The sequence below is a fragment of the Antechinus flavipes genome, chromosome 1 (genome assembly GCF_016432865.1).
Source record: "Antechinus flavipes isolate AdamAnt ecotype Samford, QLD, Australia chromosome 1, AdamAnt_v2, whole genome shotgun sequence".
NCBI classification, from domain to species: domain Eukaryota; kingdom Metazoa; phylum Chordata; class Mammalia; order Dasyuromorphia; family Dasyuridae; genus Antechinus; species Antechinus flavipes.
Genome location: NC_067398.1, coordinates 588,056,715 through 588,077,306, shown reverse-complemented (window position 1 = coordinate 588,077,306; position 20,592 = coordinate 588,056,715). Strand labels below are relative to the sequence as shown.

Sequence of the window (20,592 nt, the reverse complement as noted above, 5' to 3'; positions counted from 1 at the left end):
TGAATTGTTTTTAAACTTAAAAATTCTATTAATTGTTTTTAAGAGCTAGTGTGTCTTTACATCGATTTCTGCTTTTTTGGTTCCAAATTTTTAAGCAAAACTTTGCATCTTCATTTTGCACAGGTTGAACTAATTCCTAATGGTGTAAATATACCCGTCACCCCTCAGAATGTATATGAGTATGTACGGAAATATGCTGAGCACAGAATGTTGGTAGTTGCTGAGCAGCCTCTACATGTAAGTTATTATTATTATTATTTTTTTTTTTTTAGAATTTTTTGCATAGTTTTAGTTTTCATCAAGTATAGAAACCTAAAGTCTACTTAGCCTTAGCGATATATTTCATGTTTCTTGTTTATTATAATTTTAATTTAAGGCTGAATAATAGCATTGCCTAAGTTTTGTATACATTACTGAAAGCAAGAAACAAAGAAGAGAGAACACCTCAAAAGCAGTGTCAAACATGAGAGGTCCAATAGGCTCTTGTGGGACACACTTCCTCTTTGCTTTCATTTTTTTTTTTAACTTGGTATAATTAATAGAGAAATCAGTGCCATCATTTGGCTTTCTAACTTAGCTGTGGTAAAATCTTGTCATGAGTGCATGTATCATCATTCTTTAAACTCAAGCAATATGAAAACAATTTTAGCTCTATGTAAATTCACATTATTCAAATTCAACTTAAAGAATTTTGAAAGAAATCTGCATTCCAAAAACACACCTGATAACTTTAGAGTACTCTGCTTTCTCTATCACTTGTGCTCCTCAGCTTGACATTCCATGTCTCCCTGCACTCCCTGAAAAATCCTAAAAAAAAATTTTTTAGCCCTTCAAGTGAAAGCTGAACAAACAATAACTGTTGCCACTGGATTGGAGGCTTGTCTTGAGAACTTTGCCCTACTCTGCCCATCCCCCTGCCCATGGGTTGGTTCTGTCAGTCTGCACTTAGGTATTGTGTGTCAGTCCCTAGCCCCAAGCCCCCACCCTCCTCGTGTGGCTCTACATCGTGTCCTTCAACTGTGTGCCTGCCCCCTCCTTCTCCCTTCTTCCCTCTCCATGGACAAATAGTCATATTATGTACAACTTGCTTTGTTTAAATATCTGTAGAATAGTTCACTTAATTTAAAATGAGAATTGTAGTGGAAAGAAGCATTTTCACTTTTGAGTGATGAGATTCATTTGTTGTTGATTAAGAAATCTGAAGATCATCAGATAGCCATGTCACTGGGAACTAATGCTTGAATCCACCAGCTTATCTTCTGAGATTCCCTTCTCTGCCTTCCACTATTGACCCTCACTGCCTGTCACCAGGATCAGGCCTCTTTAAGCCTCTTTCTTCATTGGTAGTATGAGTACAACTGTCCTGTCCATAAGGTTGTGATGATAAAATTGGGTGAAAGTCTTGTGCTTAGGCCAGATGTTATTCCTATTTCTTCATACAGTTCTCTCCTCCCAGTTTCCATATGAAACACTATCAAGACTTCGGATATTCCACAATCAAAGATAATCTTTCTTTAGAGGCAAATCAACAGCGGTTAGACCCTGGGCCTTCAGTCAAGAAGATACAGATCTGACTACAGACTTTTAATAGTTGTGTGACCCTGGATTACTTAATCTCTGCCTCACTTTCCCCATCTATAAAAAGAAGATAGTAATAACATCTATTTCCCAGGGTTTTGTGGATCAAATGAAATCAACTTTGTTAAAAATGCTTGACATAGAATAAGTAATATATAAGTCCTTATTCCCTTCTCTCTGTCCTTGCATAGTATTTGGTTTACATTTGCATTTAATTTTATAACGTGCTTATCTTTGTAAACGTTGTTTCTACCCACTATACTGTAAATTCCATAGTGCAGAGAACTATGTCCTAGTCGATCTTAAAAGTCACCAAGCAACAGTGTAATGACTTGACTTAAAGTCATCTTTTATGGAGTTAACTATTGTATATTAATTTAATTGATTTACCATTTTCCTTCTACTGTTGCCTAATTAAGCTTTCACTTTTTGCAACACCTTAAACTTTTAGTTCATTTGTTAAACAAAAATGTTTATAATATAACTTAACTTCAAAAAAATTTTTTTTTCTTAAACTTACGATACATCCCTGCTTCATTAAAATAATAGATAACGCTGATTGTTTAGATGTTTGACACCTAACTCTGCATGACCCCATTGGGAATTTTTTTGGCAAAGATACTGGAGTGATTTGCTATTTCCTTTTTCAGTTCCTTTTACAAATGAAAAAATTGAGGCAAATAGGGTTATGTGACTCGCCCAGAGTCACAGCTAGCTAGTATGTATTTGAGGTCACATTTGAACTCAGAGCTTTCTGACTCTAGGCCTGGCACTCTCTTTACTATGCCATCTAGCTGCCCATAAATAAGTAGTTAAACTGACTAATATTCGGTGGAGAAGAATGAAAGTAATAATTTTTTTTTATTATAGGCAATGAGGAAAGGTCTGCTGGATGTCCTTCCAAAGAATTCATTAGAAGATTTAACAGCAGAAGATTTTAGACTTTTGGTAAATGGTTGTGGTGAAGTTAATGTGCAAATGTTGATCAGCTTCACTTCTTTCAATGATGAATCAGGTATAGTTTTGTTTATTTCTTTAAAAAATGAGATGTTGTTGCTAATGTAATCAGTCTAGTGGCATCTATTAATTGTTTATCTTAATGACAGATTACTAAAAGATGTCTGCTAAACTGAGAATACAGTTATATTTAGTTTTTAACTTAATTTAATATTTAACAGTTATTAATTTTATGTTTTGCACCAGAAAAATGAAGAGATTTTGTTCTTGGATGTCTTCTGGCTCAATCTTCTGATTTTTTTTTCTTTCATTCCTGTTTTCATACAATTTACATAGATGATCAGGAAGGCATAAATTAGTATTAAGCTAAGAGAAAGACCTATCTTACCAAATCTTCAAGTGGTATAAAGCCCTGTTTCTTCCTTCCCAAAAATTATAGTTAGCTCCTTTGGGGACCACTTTTATGATTTCATTGATTTAAGTGACTAAAAGCTGATCTGAGCCTGTTCTACAACTTTAGAGTCTTAGAAAGTTGTCTTGGGCTGTTAAAAATAAAATTGACTTAGTTATAGTCTTAAACTAGTAAAAGCAAGACTTGAATTTTATGATTTGAATGATCAGCACTTTTTCATTATATATCACTCTGCTTTTAAAATGTATACAGAAATATTTTTGAATGTTTTCATTCAATATCATATTTTTGAATGTTATATTTTTATTTTAAAAATACAACTCATGCCAATGTTTTAAATAAGTATATTGGAATCAGTGTAGCTAGAACCTCATTATGGTGAAAACTAGTATAATATACATGCAAAACATTTTCTGTATTAAGTGCTATCTCTGCCTCCCATTTCTCATATCAGTGTTGTCAGACTCAAATAGAAATGGATCCCTGCAGGCTGCATGTTGACTTAGAAAACTACAAATTAACATTATATTTTTATCTGGTTCAGATTGAACTTGAGGAGTTCACAACAATTTGAGTATGACACTTGTCCCATAAAATAAGGAACAATCCAATCTGTTTTGCACTTTTGTCATGTTATGTAATACTTTGGCTTTCTTCATCTTTCCACTTTCAATATGCCATCCATCCATCTAAAACTAACTTCTAATGTACTTAGCAAAATATGCAGAGTAATAAATTGTAAGGAGAAATGAGATGATGATTGTGGCATACATCTCCATTCTCCTACTGATTAATAGCACTATCTTTGGGTTCTGCATACTGGAAATAATGTTTTTTAAACAAAATATTTTGACATATGATGGTAAAAAATTTTACTTGCATTCTGAAGATTAAGTGTATATCATGATAACTCTTTCTCCCATGTCCCCGTTTTTCATAAAGGAGAATTAGGAGGATAATGAAGATAGTTTAAGTATGTTAGTAAATAATTACTATCAAGGTAGTAAAACATTCTCCTCCTAAATATTTTATGATAGCAGTATTAATACTTGGGACATCAGAACTCAAAAACCAAATCTAAAACCAAAACAGACATCTTACATGAATTGCCCTGATAGATTGGAGCATTTAGGAAGTAGGACTCCAGACATTGTTTCATTTCAGTTTAATCTTATGTGTTTTTATTATTATTATTGAAGCTTTTTTATTTTCAAAACACATGCATAGATAATTTTCAACATTCATTCACGCTTGCAAAATCTTGTGTTCCAATTTCCTCTCCCCGCCCATCTTCTCCCTTAGATGGCAAGTAATCCAGTATATGTTAAACATTTCCACAATTATCATGCTATGCAAGAAATATCACAATCTTATGTTTTTCAAAGTGCTTGTTCAAATTGATTCAGATTCTGACACATCCTCAGAAGCTTTTATTGTGTGGGTCATATACCTAAAATGTTACATATGAACATGCATAATTTTCCTATTGAATCTGTTTCTGTTGTGAGAAAATACATAGTGTTCTAAAAATATTATGTCTTCAACAAATTGTATTTAAATTATTTTTTCTTAGGAGAAAATGCTGAGAAACTCTTACAGTTCAAGCGGTGGTTTTGGTCAATAGTGGAGAAGATGAGCATGACAGAACGGCAAGACCTTGTAAGTCAAATGCATGTATTATAAAATATTTAGAAGGAAATTTAAGGTGAGATTTAGATTGTGAATAATATCTCTATTGGACTCTAGAAATAAGAGACTGAAATGTCAATCCTGTTTTTTCCTTGGGGGGAGTGAGAAATGTTTACTAAGGACAGAACAAAGTCCAAAAATTTATTGGACTCATCTTTTTACAATATATACCACAGATCACTAGGCCTAGTGAATTCCTAACTAATATGTTTTCCTTAATATAAGAAAACAGTGATTATCTATCATTGACAATGTTTATGTGCATTTCTGTTTTTCAGATAGGTCTGATTGATAATTTTATATTCCTATTTCTTCTGATTAGTGGCATGTATTTTTAGTATTGAAATAGTAATGAAAAACTGGATATTCTGTGCTTTTTTTAAGATGACCATCAACTCCTAAAGTGTTTTTTTTTGTTGTTGTTGTTGTTGTTGTTGTTTTGTTTTTTAAAGAATGTGGTAAAAAATGGCAAGCTTTATTATCTGTTTCAATGAGTCTTTTTCCAAAATGAGAGTATAAAAGTTTGGTATTTAATCTAATTTGTTGAAACTTTTCTACTGTATGAAACTTTACCCATTACTCTTAAATTCTTTCTCCTATAGAAATTCACAAGAAAAACATTCCACTAGAGGACTATTAACAATTGATAGTTGTGATACCTGTTTACTTGCCCTTTGGGAAAAAAAGAGAATAGCAATTCATTTTGGTTCATTCAAACTCTGGTCTAGAACCATATTTTTCTTTCTTCCCTCACTACCTCTACTACCTTTTTCCCATTCCATGGTCCATTTCCAGGATTTTGATCCCTGAGGCTGAACAGTAATCAAACAGTAAATAATTACTATCCTCTCCAAATCTTGAACCTTTTAAAGACTGTGTATAATTATGGTTTCTTATGGGTGAGTCATTAAAACATAGCATGTTTCTTTCTTCACATGCACAAGAAGATTATAATAATATGGATACCATTTTGCTTCACTAAGTTTTTGTACAGATGTTCTTTTTCAGCCTCAAATATGTAAATATGTGAGTAATTTGACTGCCTAAAAAAGATTCTCAAAATTGATATTAGTTATTTCCTTAAACCATTAGTTATGGGTGTGCCATAGTAGTTAGCTCACTATATAGTTGTCTGTATGGTTACATATGCTTATTTTTTTTTTTCCTAACTATATGCCTATTGTTTATCTGTGTTGTCTTAGAAAATTTTAGTTCAAGTAGAAGTATTTATTACCCTGAATGTAAATATATTCATTAAGACAGTTGACTGCCAGATAAAATATATATGTCAACACATAAATTTCCATTTCTCTTGGAGAAAAAGATCTGGGATTAATTCCTTCCAAAGATGGAATTTGAAAGTTTCAAAAACTCATCCTTTTATCAAGTTGAATTTTAAATTCTGCCATTACATGTTGAGAAGCTCATTAATAACAACTTTTTAGGACCAACTTTAAGTGGTCTCAGGAAATATATTTCCTCCCCTTAAATATTAGCCAGATATTATTAGTCTGCTGTGAACAAGGCACTGTGATAAAGCCTAATAATGCTGGAATAAGGCACAATCTGTGATCTCTCAATCAGATTTGTAGTTGAGGGTAGAAAGGACTTTTACACGGATTACCAATATAAAGTTAGAATAAGTCCCAAATAAATTTCTCTGAGAACTATCAAAATGGGAAAAGTCGCTTACAGTAAGTAGAGTTAAGAAAAACATTTTATGGAATAGCTAATATTACCTCAGTTGACCATTGAAGGTGAATTTCAACAGATTAGGGCAGTCTTCTCATCTTCATTTCACACACAAGGGAAGGGGGGGAACCACGAAAAAAGATAACTAATATTTTGTCAAATACAAAAGTTTTTTTTTTCTTTAAGCCCATAGGCCTGGGTCTTTCTATGAAATATTTTATCCTTATATCCTTAATAGGGATTAGGTCACATTTTTATCACGAAGAATCTATCTTTTGAAGTCAGAAATAGTTCCAAATAGTAGCTCTTTCCCTAAATTGTTAAAGGTTTTTTGATAGCCCTTAAATCAGAGACTTACACAACTGAAATGATTAACAATTAGTTATGAATTACAATATTCAATCCCTATCTTAAACAACATAAGAGACCCCTCAGTTTAATCTTATAATAGCCTACCTTAACATGTAACTCTTCCCTTCTTCCAAACTTTAGGGCACAGTTATACTCAGAATTAAACTTAGTACTTCCTCAAGGTGTCCAAGTTTCATAACACATAAAACCATTTGTCCAGTGGAGAAAAATTCTTTAGTCTTTAAAAGTTCTGTTACTATGAAAAGTATAAAAAGGGTCATATATTTCTTGAACTTTAGAAAACATTAACAATCCTTTTTTTCATCCCTTTTATGTAATAAATTTAGGAGTTAGCTACTTATTATTATCCAAATGATTCCACTTAGCACACATGCTAGTGGGAGTCTAGAGACCTGGGGTCTTCAGCTTTGTTTCTTTAAACTGGGTGAATCATTTTTAGTTTCTGTGGGTTTCACTGTCCTCATCTATAAATAATGATTTTGGACTAGATGATTTTTAAAAGCTCCTTTCCATTCTAACATTCTCTGTTTTCTCCAATTCCAAAGAAATTACATCTAAATAAAATACATGTTTTGGGTCTTAAGAATGTTCCACACTTTTAACTCTTCTTTTTCTTTACTTCCTCCCTGCACAGGATGCTTTTTTCATAAAAATTTTACTTTGCTTGCTAGCTACAAATTCATTTTCCTCTTGTAAACTAGCCATGGCAATTTTTAATCTTTTTCTGTAAAATAGAACAACTGTTCACTTTTGTTCAGACTAAGTTCAGACTAGATTCCCTAAAGCAGCTTTGCTTCTTGGTCTGATTCCTAACTGGAATTGGAAAGAACAAAATTAATCTACATGTGTTTCCTAGTTAATTCAAGAGGATTAACATTTATTATCAACCGAATGCAAAAAATACAAAAAATGGAAGTAAGTACCTTAAAACTCCGATTTTAATTTGACTCATAATTTGAATATGATTTGTCATATGTAGACTGCATGTACTAATATTACAGATATTAGTTCTATGTCAGAACCAGAAAACTGGATCTATTATTGACTTAGTAATACTGGACATCCAAGTGGCATATTCAAATTCTTTTAAAATTCATATTAATATATATTAATTTCATTTCTCCCTCTTCCCAGATTGCCAACTCAAAATAAAACAGTTCAGCAAAACTGGGGAATATATTTATCTAATTCAAGATAGATTGATAGATAGCTGGACAAACTTTAAAGGTTCCACCTTTATTCCTTTACCTCTAAAATGAAAGCTTGGGAAATGCCTTCTTTTATATTATCTTTGACATGAAGTTTAGTCATTTATTATGATTTCACAGCATTCTCTTTTTTAGCTCCCCTTTTCCTCTCCATTCTCAAGAATTTGTTTCTTTATAACTAAGAATACTAAATAAATAAATAGACAAACAAACAAATAAATAGATATATAAAAAAGGAAGGGGAGGGGGCACATAATAATAATACTCCCTACCTAGTGATTTCCACCTCTGTTTTATCTTGTGCTATGATTGTTTTTCTTTTCCATTCATACTATTTTCTAGGTTTTGCTTATTTTATTTGGCATGATTCCAAATAAATCTTCTCATACTTTTGTTATTTAATGAAATGTTAACTCCTACTCTCATAGAAAAGCATTATTTCATCTCATTCATGTGCCACAGTTTTTATTTAATTCATACGAGTAGATGTATATCTTTTCTAGGTCTTTTCTACTACAAAAAGGAATACTATAAAATTTTTGGTGTATATGAAATCCTTGTTTTTGACATTGACCTTCCTGAGTGTTTCCTGGGCATTTCTAATAGTGACTAAGAGAAATCATTATCATACCACTGCCTTCTATTAGGGGAAAATGCTTGAAAATTGACCATGGAGTTAAATGAGTACCTCGTATCAGGGTAACATATCACTGTGTGAAAATGCTCTATCAAGATATCTCCTTGGAGAAGCACCATTCCCTAAATATTCCTTTACCAAGCTAGTTCAAAACATTTCCACTATATTAGTTTTTTTAGTGCAGGGAAGTATGTATCATCTATCTAACTAATATCTAGGGGGATAATAACACCACGTTGAATAAATTTAAAATTACTTCTAGTGTGTAAAAATTATATAAAAATATAGTAAATTAGTAACAAATAATATGACAAAAGCAGAAAGTGTAATCCTAGTTTTATTTCTATTTAGGTTTACTTTTGGACATCAAGCCCATCATTGCCTGCCAGTGAAGAGGGATTTCAGCCTATGCCGTCAATCACAATAAGACCACCAGATGACCAACATCTTCCTACAGCAAACACTTGCATTTCTCGACTTTACGTCCCACTTTATTCCTCTAAACAGATTCTTAAACAAAAATTGTTACTCGCCATTAAGACCAAGAATTTTGGTTTTGTGTAGAGTATAAAAAAGTGTGTATTGCTGTGTAATATTACTAGCTAAGTTTTGTAGATTTTTCCATTTGTCTATAAAAGTTTATGAAAGTTAATGCTGTCATACCCCTGGTGGTACTTTAATGATTAAATGCAAACATTCCTATACCAAGTTTGTAACCTATAGGTCTAAGGAGCACTAGCAACATTTGTCTGTAACTGTTTGCTAGTCAATAACTTCTTGGCCTAACCCCAGCCAAAGATGACAGCAGAACAATATAATTTACACTGTGATTTATCTTTTTGCTGAGGGGGAAAAATGTAAAATGTTCTGAAAATTCACTGCTGCCTTTGTGGAAAGTGTTTCAGCAAAGGTTCTTGTATAGAGGGAGTAGGGAATTTCAAAATAAAAAATTAAGTATGTTCTGTGTTTTCCTTTTAACTTTTTTATGGTGTTTAATTTGTGGTTGGCTGCAGTTGTGTATCATGTATATTGAACTTGTAAAAAGTTCTTGACATTCAGACCTTAAGAGTTGAAATCACTTTTACCTATGAAACCACTTTCATTGCGGTTTGTTTTGGTTGCATTGAGCTCTAGGACATTAGATAATATCACTAATATTTTGCATGTAATTTGTTCATTTGAGTGAGGGTTTTTTGTGTACATAAGGTGGGGCCAATGCACAATACTTTATATCACAATCAACATTTTTTTTTTAATTAAAAAAAATTTTTTTTGTATCCCTGTTTCAATGGGCAGTCAGTCAGGAGGTTACTCCACTTCAGTTCTAATTAGACATTTGTACTAAGGTGTTTCAGTTATGTAAACTCAGCCTGGGCACTTTCTGATAACTGTAAAATGTTTTATAAGATCATGATTATTGAAGATACATTTTGGAAAATTTTAATGTTCGTGAGCAGCTTAACTACTTTTGTATCTAGCCTTTTTTAAGTATCTTGTTACATTTACTTTTTTAAATAAAGAAATTACAGAAGAAATGTCAAGTTATATTGAAGAAACAATAGTTTTTATTTATGTAATCTGTATATTTTTAAACTAACAACAGTACACACTAGACACAGTTATAAGCTTATCAAAAATCTGATTTTTAAGAACTTAAAAAAGCTTTTCTGTATATGGAATATAAAGAAACAGAAGTAATTCAGTCTACATTTTACAGTTAGCAGAGAATCCTGAATGGCATAGGCCAGAAAAGCCCGTACATTTTAAAAATTCAAGAAGGCATTTATTTCTGGCCCTTACATGAAATTGATATCTAGTCAATCATTCAATATTCATTCACTTAGACTACTTTAAGTAGAGATACTTTATGGAAACATATTTTAGTTAAGAAGAGTGATTCTTTTTTTTTTAATTTGGAAGCCCAAACATAATTGTTCTTAGAGTTTTAGAATTTTCATGTAATCTGCTATAGGAGCTGATTTTTTTTCTTTTTTTAATTTCACTCTTTCTAAATAAGAATACTGTGCTTATAATGCGAGAAAGTCATTTTACTTGTTTATAAGAAGAATAAAGGAGTTCAACTTTTTGCCTCCTTTGCAGTGCCCCTGTCCAGTTGAGAGAGATAATTAGTGTGACTTACTTTAAGTTGATAATTTGCCATCCTTTTCTTGCAACTTCATGGCACTTAATTGCAAAGGAGATCTTTATCAAATTCATTGCTTTTACTGGAAATACATATAATCTGCTGTGTTTATTTTTATAAAAATTGATCCAGAGTGATTTTATGAAAAGGGACACTTATTTGTGATTTTTGAATAAGTAGTAATTATATTGAGGTAGGGTGGTAATCAATTTTATGGAAACTTAAGCTTTTTGACTAGACTTTGGTAGATAAAATTATGAGATTGGGCTTTTTTTTTTTTTTAATCTCAAGTGAAAAAAATGAATTATTTAAAATAATCCACAATATCTACTAAGCCTTCCTAAAGCAAAAGTTTTGGTCAAAATGTACTAACAAAAAAAGGTTAACTTTAAGTGAAGTGTGAAAATTATTTATATTTAAATTTATTTAAAATGAAAGTTTCTTTGGGCCTCAGCTAAGCAAGTTTTAAAATAATGCACTACTACCCTCTTTAAAAATGGTAAGTTATCAAAATAATCTATCTGTACAATATATCTTGTTGGCACAGGTTTTATTGTGTATATCTTAGTTGTGTTATTGCAGAAGTATTTGGACCAGAGGTATTCCATAGCATTGTAAAAGTGCTAGACAAATGTAAATTATTTTCCACTTTACATTCTAACTGGGTGCAATTCTTTAGATCCCTGTCCTCTGAAAGTGTAAGTAAAGGTGAAGGTTTTTTTTTTTTGTTTTGTTTTGTTTTGTTTTTAATGAGAAAAAGGCAGGAATTTCCTAAGCTATGATCTTGGGTTTTTTTTTTTTTTTTTTTAATTGCTCTTTCTCTCCTCCCCCCGCCATCTGTGGAATATAATTTATCAGTATGTAATTTCCTGCCATTAGTCTCGTCTACCTATATCCTATCCTAGGGAATATAGATGTGACATTCACTAAGTCTTGTGAATGTGTTTAGGTACACATCTTGATGTTTATTCTTTTAATGTAAGTACATTTAGTTTATTGGTATTATGCACGTGAGTTGAAATTATTTTAGTTGGTAATTATACTCAGCAAAAGAGGTGAATATAAAAAAGAATGTAGATAGGTTTGTTGTTCTAGTTATGTTGTTTACTGCACGAAAGTGTATGAAATGAAAATCATGGCCTTCAAGAGTTGTTTAAACATTGTTAAACATCTTTATAAAGGGAGCCCCTTGCTTTGGTGTACTATGTGGCATTTTTCAAGATACAATGGAAGAGAAAATTATTGGATTCTAATTACATCACTGAATATAGCAGCACCATATAATATAAAGTTCTTACTAGAAAAAATGTAAAAGCTTTATAAAAAATGAAGTCCATGGTTAGAACTGTTAGAACTGTTTTTCACACGATTGTAGAAAATAAAAACCACCACAAAGAATTACCTTATTAAGTAATTTGAAATGGCAGTTTGATAAATTTCTATTATAATTTGAAAAAGGATTTTCTTGGGGCAGCTAGGTGGCTCAGTGGATAGAGTACCAGCCTAAAGTCGGGAGGACCTGAGTTCAAATCTGGTCACAGACACTTAACACTTCTTAGTTATATATAAGACCCAGGGCAAATCACTTAATCCCAATTGCCTCAGCAAAAAAAAGAAAGAAAAAGGATTTTCTTATAATTCCTAAAGTTTTTACTAGGGAAATTTAGAACCAGAGAAGTATGGGGAATAATAATTATGTAGTTATCATTTATCAAAGCATATTCAAAACAAATTTAATTTCTGTACCAAAAGCTTTTAAGTAACAAGTACTGTTTATGATGAAAAAATCATTTTCTGCTGAAATTTCCTCTTTCTGGTAAGTTAAAGGAATTTTCCAAAAGAATTGTATATTTTAATAATCATTTTGTTAAATCATGATTTTTCTTTTTTTGGAAGAATGTTGAATAGGACCTGCAACTTAACAGGTAAGACAATTTTGTTTTCAGAACTGCTGGAGAATGCGTCCCTATGTTGAGCATTTTATTTGAGGTAAATGTCCAAATTTGTCAATGACCACAATGAAATAAGGCTGTTTCAGAAGCTTAAATGTATGTCTAATTTTTGGACAAGTTTATCTTAACCTTGGCTTGGATTCTGAAGATTGACAAGTGTTACGAATGTTTTTAATCATAGCAGAGCATTTTGTAAATATAATGTGTGCTGCTGTTAATGTAAAATGTTCTATTTTAGAACATTGAGTGATATCATGAATATTTTCTTGAATGTTGTTCCTTAAGTATATAGCCCATTTTCCAGTGTTTTTTTTTTTTTTTTAATCCAGAGGTCTTTCAATTTGTGATCTTAAATTCAATTCACTTCTTTTTATAGACTGTTGGAGGTGGACTTTAGAGAACCAGTCTAATGAATTTTAGTTTGAACAACTATGTCCATAAAATTGAATTATCATTTTCCCTTCTAAATCAGCTTTTCCTCTCTCTCCACATTTTATAGAATGTGCTACAGCTTTCTCCTTCACCTCAGTAGCAACTCTAGCTCCACATAAAATCAGCTATGGGACACTATTTTTGCCTGCTACTTATTTTGTTTTTATCAACTTTACTCTAAGACTGTTACTTTAGCCACCTAAGTAGCCTACCTCTCCAAGCCAGTTCCAGGATCAAGATTTGTCGAGTTGAAAAGATTTTAGAGATCACTTGGTATGACCCTCTCATGTTCAGCTTCATCTGATTAATTTGATCATGTCGTATCAGAAATACCCATCTCCTTTCATCCTTTTATCAGTTCCTTCAGGTCCTTTAATGTTCTCTGAATTTATTCTTGATCTTCTTCTCCACACTTGACAATCTTGTTCATGCCTATGTTTCCAATTGGTATCTCTCTGTTTGCAACAATAAAATAATACTTCTGACTTTGATACTCTTCCAGCTAAAGACCTGCATTTCCAGTAGCTTATGAAACAGATTTGATACCATCAAAATTTCAAATTCAGCATATCCAAAACCAGGTTCATCTTTGTCCCTAAACTTTCCGATAGCATTCTGCGTTCCGTGTTCATAACTTTGGCCTTAGCATGTTGATAAGGGGCTCAATAAATGTTGATTAATTGATTTTTTCCCCCATTTCTTTTTTTTTATTCTCAATATACATTGTTTTATGAATCATATTGGGAGAGAAAAATCAGATCAAAAAGGAAAAACCATGGGAAAAAAAGAAGTGAGCCTAGCATGTGTTGATTTACATTCAATCTCCATAGTTCTCTCTCTGGACGCAGATGGCATTTTCTGTCCAAAGTTTATTGGGATTGCCTTGGATCACTGAATTGCTGAGAAGAACCAAGTCTATCTTAGTTGATCATCACACAATTTTGCTGTACTGTGTACAAAGTTTTCCTGGTTCTGCTTGTTTCACTCAGCATCAGTTCATGTAAATCTTTCCAAGCCTTTTTAAAGTCAGCATGTTTATAATTTTTTATAGAATAATATTCTGTTGCCTTCATAGATTGCAACTTGTTCAGCCATTGCCCGATTGATGGACATTACTCATATTCCATTTCTTTACTACCTACCACAAAAAGAGCTGCTACAAAAATTTTTGCACATGTAGGTACTTTTACCTCTTTATGATTTCCTTGGGATACAGACCCAGTAATAGCACTGCTGGGTCAAAGGATATGCACTGTTTATAGCCCTTTGGGCATAGTTTAAATTATTTTCTCGATGGTATGGTGGTATCAGTTCACAATTCCCTGAACAATGCATTTGCCATATCCCCTTTAGCATTTATTGTTAGTTTTTTTTCTGTCATCTTAGCCATTAGCCAACCTGAGAGGTGTTAGATGGTACCTCAGGGTTGTTTTGATGTACATTAATCAATAGCGATTTAAAGTGTTTTTTATGACTAGAAGTGGCTTTCATCATCTGAAAATTACTCATATCCTATGATCATTTATCAGTTGGGGAATGATTTGTGTTGTTATGAACAACAGAGTTCTTTGTAGATTTTTAAAATGAGACCTTTATCAGAAACAGGGGCTGTAAAAATATTTTCCCAACTTTGTACTTTTCTTTTAATCTTGTTTCTGTTGGTTTTGTTTTTGCCAAAGCTTTCTAATTTAATGTAATCAGAGTTGTCCATTTTGCCTTTCATATTGTTCTCTAGTTCTTCTATGGTCATAAATTCCTCTCTTTTCCAAAGATTTGATAAGGTACATTATCCCTTGTTCTCCTAATTGTGCTGATAGTATCACTTTCTTTGCCTAAATTGTGTACCCATTTTGACTTTATTTTATTATGGGGTGTGAGTTTTAAGTCTATGTTGAATTTCTGACACTTTTCCCAGCAATTTTTGTGAAATAATGAATTCTTATCCCAGAAGTGGAATTGGGTTTATCAACACCCAATCTCCCTCATTTTTCCATTTCTTCGCATCTTAATCATTTCTCCCTTTCTCTGTTCCTTCTGTTGCCACTCCAGTACAACTGTACTTACCTGACATTTGTGATATGTAATATGACAATATTATATAATCTGGTAAGTCAACTTCAATGTGGTCCTCCTATTCAACCTTCATACTACTAACATAATAAACTTATTTTTACACATAAGTCTGGTCACTCCACTTATTTGTTTAAAAAAATTAATATATCATTACTTTTGAATTTGAAAAATCAAGTTTCTTTGCATGACATTTAAAATTTGTATAACAACTTTTGTGCTTTATCATATTCATCTTTATAAGTTTTGTGGTCTAGACAAATTGGAATACTACATCTTTCAAACGTGCTTCTTTCATCCCTCCGGACTTCATTCTATATAATTCATTCTATAAAATTTCCTAAAATGCCATTCTTCACCTTTAAAATTCCTCATCTTTTAAAGCCCTATTCATTACATCATGACTATAAATATTTTCTTGATCCTTACTTCATCTGTATTTTTCTTTAGACATCACCAAGTACTATTTCCTAATCAGTTGCATGTATTACATCTCCATGTAATGGCATATCTATAATGAAAAGCTTTTGCCTTTCCTTCTTCAACTACTCCTGCCCACCATCACTTTTCTCTACCCCTAAATTGAATTGTAAGCAATTAAAATAGCTTATTATCACCAGTAGCCTAATTTGATCATGCCTCAGATAAACTTTGTATTTTAATAGGTCTTAACACAGTGCACACAGATGTTTAATAGTTTTTGTTTTTTTTTTTTTAAATAATTTTGTTATAGTCAGCCTCCACAAAAAGTCCTAATCCAGGTTCTCAAAAATTGTAATCTTTGACAAGTTCTGGCATGACAATACACTGCTTTTAAATAGACTGCTTTTTGAGTAGTAGTCTAACAAGGTAAGAAGCAATCAGTGAAATAAAAAAAAAAAAATTCAAAAAGGAATCCCCATTGTATTTGCCTTTCACTTTTGTGGTAATAATGGCAGAAAGTGCAGGGTAGGGGATGCTTAAATCAGATTTCTTTTGCAATAAATATCAGGTGTCAATTTGGAAGATCTTAAGCTTTATTGTGTCCAGAAACTATGAGAACTCAAAATATGATATCCTTGTCCAATGACCAATGAGTAAACATACTATTTGAGGAACTGAATAATATTGCTTTTAACATGGTCAATATAAATTAAATTATACTACTAAAGGAAATTAAATGAAACAGTCTCACAGGTACTTCTTGGAAAAGTCAATCAACATTTATTAAGCACTATATTAAGGATCATGCCTAAGTGTGAAGAGGCAGGTCATTCTCCAAAAGCCCCCCACAGCTGTGAATCATAATACCTCTGAAGGAATTTCAAATCGGTGTTTACAACAAGCAGATGTTGCTTGTGGATTGGGAATGAAATAAGTCTGAAGCATGAGGGAAGAGGAGAGAGTTCAGAGAATGCAACTGCCTCTCAGGCTCCTTTTATTCTCTCACATGAAGGAGTCTATTCTGCTGGTCAGAATTAGAGTCCCAGTAGCTACTAGTAGGCTCCTGTAACAAATGACCCCTGAACAGGGACGTAAGAAACAAAGAAACAGCAACGCTCAAGAGCTGTTCGTGAGTAGGATCCTCCTGGGAGACTTCCTTGGGTAACCCGTGGGGAAGGAAAGGGACAAGAGCCCCCATAAGGCTTTTTCAGTCATCTGGGTAATTTAAGTGGGCCAACACATCAAAGAACCGAGCCAGGAGACTGATGAGGGACTTAGGAAAAATGCCTACTCTGACTACAATCCTACTTCTCTGCTTGTCAGAAAGTTTGCCTCCATGACATCTCACAAGATGCAACAGCTGCTAGAGTGTCTCATCAGCCAGAGGAATAAGACGGAAAAGACTTTGATAGTGCTTTTTGTATTCCTCAGCATGTGCACTCAGATAACAGCCATTTCACAATATTGGATAAACTTATTAACTATGCTGCTGGGGGGAAATAATCGTGTTCCCATAACACAACGGGGAATTGTTAAGTGTTAAGGACCATGCAGGTCAATTCTCCGAGAGCTTCCACAGCTGTGGATCATAACATCTGAAGGAGCTGCAGGGCAGCTTTTGCTGACACAGATATTGTGGACTGGGAATGAGATAAATTGGAGGCAGAGGGAAGAGGGAGGTCAGACAACACAATTGCCTCTCGGTCAGAGAGGTCAGAGAACAGCAACTGGCTCTCAGTCTCCTTGCATTATCATCATCTGTTCACACAACAGTTAAGGACTACACTCTTTAAGTGTGAAGGGATTCTTCAAAAGCCCCCACAACTGTGACTATAACACTTGAAGGAATTACAAATCAGCCTTTACTGTGTAGATGTTGCTTGGGAATTGGGAATGAAACTGAAGGCAAGAGGGGCGAGGTAAGAGAATGCAACTGACTCTCAGGATGTATCATCTTCTCATATGAAGGGATCTGTTCTACTGATCAAAATCAGATCCCCAACAGCCACTAGCAGGTTATTCCTGTAATACTGTGTACTGGAAACTGCCAAATGTGAAGAAGTATTGTTTTGGGTCTTTATTCATTCAAGATAGCAAGACATTTCATGATGGTATGTTCATCATTGAATTACTCTAGATAACATTGCAAAAGCATTTTCATTAAAGGTAACTGCAGTTTATGTACCAAGATCTGTAGTGAAGTTTTTAATGGGCTGAAATAGGTCTTCTGTATTCTAAGGCTGACTTCAATGCAGATGTGAACATAGGGAAACAACAGGAAAAAAATTTTTTTTCATTAATTCCCTTCATATTCTGGATATTGCCCCTTTTGTTCTTCCAGATGATTTTTGTTATTTTTCCCAGCTCTGTAAATTAAATTTTTTTTTTTTTTTTAGCAATTTGGCATGGTCTGTATTAGAATAAATTATTTATATAGAATTGTCATTTTTATTACATTAGTTGTTGGAATTCTTTATGAAAGTTTGAGAAAGGAACAGACAGCTTTTCTCAAATAATATTCTAGAGCATATATTGTTGATTTGAATATTGCAAGAAATACAAGATCATAAATCTAGGTCTTTGTTACAAGGGGCCTACATGATTAAATTTCTAAAATTCCTCATTTTGTAGAAGAAACAATCTGGGGATGGGGGGGGAGTGTGAGGATGAGATTAAGAAACTTGCTAAATTTATAAAGATAGTATGAGGTATATGACTAAGATGGAATTCAGAAGTCATATTTTCTGATTCCAAAATGTTTTCTTTCCACTGTACCACAGTGCCTTTATTATTTGTTAAGCATTTGAAAAGCATTTGATTGAACCAAAGGGTATAATGTTCTCCCATAAAGAGACCTCCATAAAATCCTAAAATATTATAATTTTTTATTATAATTGTTGAAAGATACAACAAGATAATTTTGACTTGGTTCTAATTATTATCAGCATAAAATAGAGTGGTAAGTGCCAAAGATTTTTACCACCTCCAATTAGTTTTATTTCAGTTCCAAATGGAAAAAGATTTCCAATAGATGATGAGATACCACAGATACTACTATTTGTGATAGGATTATATCAAGCTTCCTAACATCACAAAATCTGGATGAGATCCATCATCATTTAAGAATTCAGCCTAACTTCCTAAATAGAAAGAAAGCAAATGAAGAAAACTAATTGTCTAGCCTATGTCCAGAATTTGGATAGACATCTTGTAGAGGTCTATCAATCAATACTTATATTTTAGATGAACAATGAATTTTATTGAGATATGCTAGATTGTATTTGGAATATTTGTACAGTGCTTATAATGCCTCTACATCCTGAAATAAAGGTCCATCTTCAATAAACATTTATTAAGTGACTAGTATATGTCAGATTTTGTGCTTAGTGCTGAGGCAAAACAATTCCTGCCCTCATTTATTTTTAAATAGCATTCTTCTAGTAATGTAATGGTGTGATTGTAAATCATAAAACAACAGTCCCTGAAAGGTCAAAAGTTGTGGCTCACTAAAATGCAGTATAAGGTATGTAAGAGACTACAACATATTACCAATAAGTAATTGTGCAAAAGTGGTATTGTAGATGAAGTGAGTTATGCATGTAGCAAAGCAACTAAAGGGTAACAATGGATAGCCTTTAAGTTCCATTGGCTTCCATTCATTTTCAAGAGATTTATTTGTTGTAGGGTCTTCTGCATCCTGGGTAGACCCTCACTGGAAGAGGGATATGACCACATGTTACACAGGATAAAGAGTAGTGAATAAATTTTAATCTATACACAAATCCACAGAAATAATCAGCACATGTATTCAAGATCTTTGACAATCTAGTTTCAATTTTCCACTCTTCATTTGTATTTCCATGTGCACCTAAGCAAGGGCTTAATTAACCATTTTGATTTTAGTCCATTTGTAAAACTAGAAAACTGAATTGGATACTCTCCAAGGGTCTTTCTAAGTCCATGGCATTTATTGCACATCTTTGCCTTCAACAGCCTTTAACACTGCCTTTCCTCTGCTTCTCAGCAGAGGTAGTGTCTTCTTTGAGCTCATAGTTCCCTCCAATTCTTTACACTTCTGAAATTAGTATGAATTGTTTATTATCACAATTCTACCTCCTACATCTTCCATCCTTTTTATTTTATTTATTATTATTTTTTTGGCTAAATCTGCTTTTTATCCTCAGCAATTTTATTTCTCAGTCCCTGTTCTCTGAGGTCATCAGTCAACTTTTTGGCTTAATTTCCTTTTTATTGATCTTGTTTTTGACCAGTTCAAGAAAGCAGTATCTTTTTCCCTTCGCACGTCATGTATTCACAATCAATCAGTCAGCCATCTTTAACCTTGTGATGAAGTCGAGATAGTAATACCTAGTTTGAAATAAACATGTGAGATTCATAATGGCCATTCTCTGGCAAAAGGCAGATTTTTTTTTAGGAGGATAGGTTATAAACAAAATGAAAGGATGGAATTAGGCACCAGAAGTGGCCAATATTAAATGGAATTGGGAGAGCATATAGTTAGCAAAAATGCCCCAGGGAAACTCACATTTAACCAGGAGAAAGGAAATACTCCCTGAGGTGGGAGAAGTCATAGAGAAGTTTAGCAGACTAATCCATTAGCTAGAGGAGGGAGGAAGGTACTTACCTTCGATGATACCAGAATGAGGGAGACAGACAGAAACCTCATAGTGGGCTTGAAAGAATTGAGCAGATTCTTTAAAAAATTTATTTTATTTTATAATAATTTTTTATTGACAGAACCCATGCCAGGGTAATTTTTTACAACATTATCCCTTGCACTCACTTCTGTTCCGATTCCCTCCCCCCCTCCACTCCCTTCCCTAGATGGCAAGCAATTCTATATATGTTAAATATATTGCAGTCTATCCTAGATACAATATATGTGTGCAGAACCGAACAGTTCTCTCATTGCACAGGGACAATTGGATTCAGAAGGTAAAAATAACCCGGGAAGAAAAACAAAAATGCAAATAGTTAACATTCATTTCCCAGTGTTCTTTTCTTTG

At 33.0% G+C, this 20,592-nt stretch overlaps 1 protein-coding gene across 2 annotated transcripts in view; it reads left to right on the top strand.

Annotated features, from left to right (window-relative positions):
- The window catches only part of UBR5 (ubiquitin protein ligase E3 component n-recognin 5), a 154,205-nt gene extending 144,682 nt beyond the window's left edge, over positions 1 to 9,523 (top strand). For both annotated transcript variants that reach the window (XM_051970953.1, XM_051970952.1), the window contains exons 56-59: positions 124 to 237; positions 2,449 to 2,593; positions 4,521 to 4,606; positions 8,897 to 9,523. In XM_051970953.1, the coding sequence (XP_051826913.1) occupies positions 124 to 237; positions 2,449 to 2,593; positions 4,521 to 4,606; positions 8,897 to 9,109 (558 nt within the window). In that variant the 3' untranslated portion in view covers positions 9,110 to 9,523. The remainder of the gene's footprint in view (positions 1 to 123; positions 238 to 2,448; positions 2,594 to 4,520; positions 4,607 to 8,896) is intronic.
- Positions 9,524 to 20,592: the final 11,069 nt, after the last annotated feature.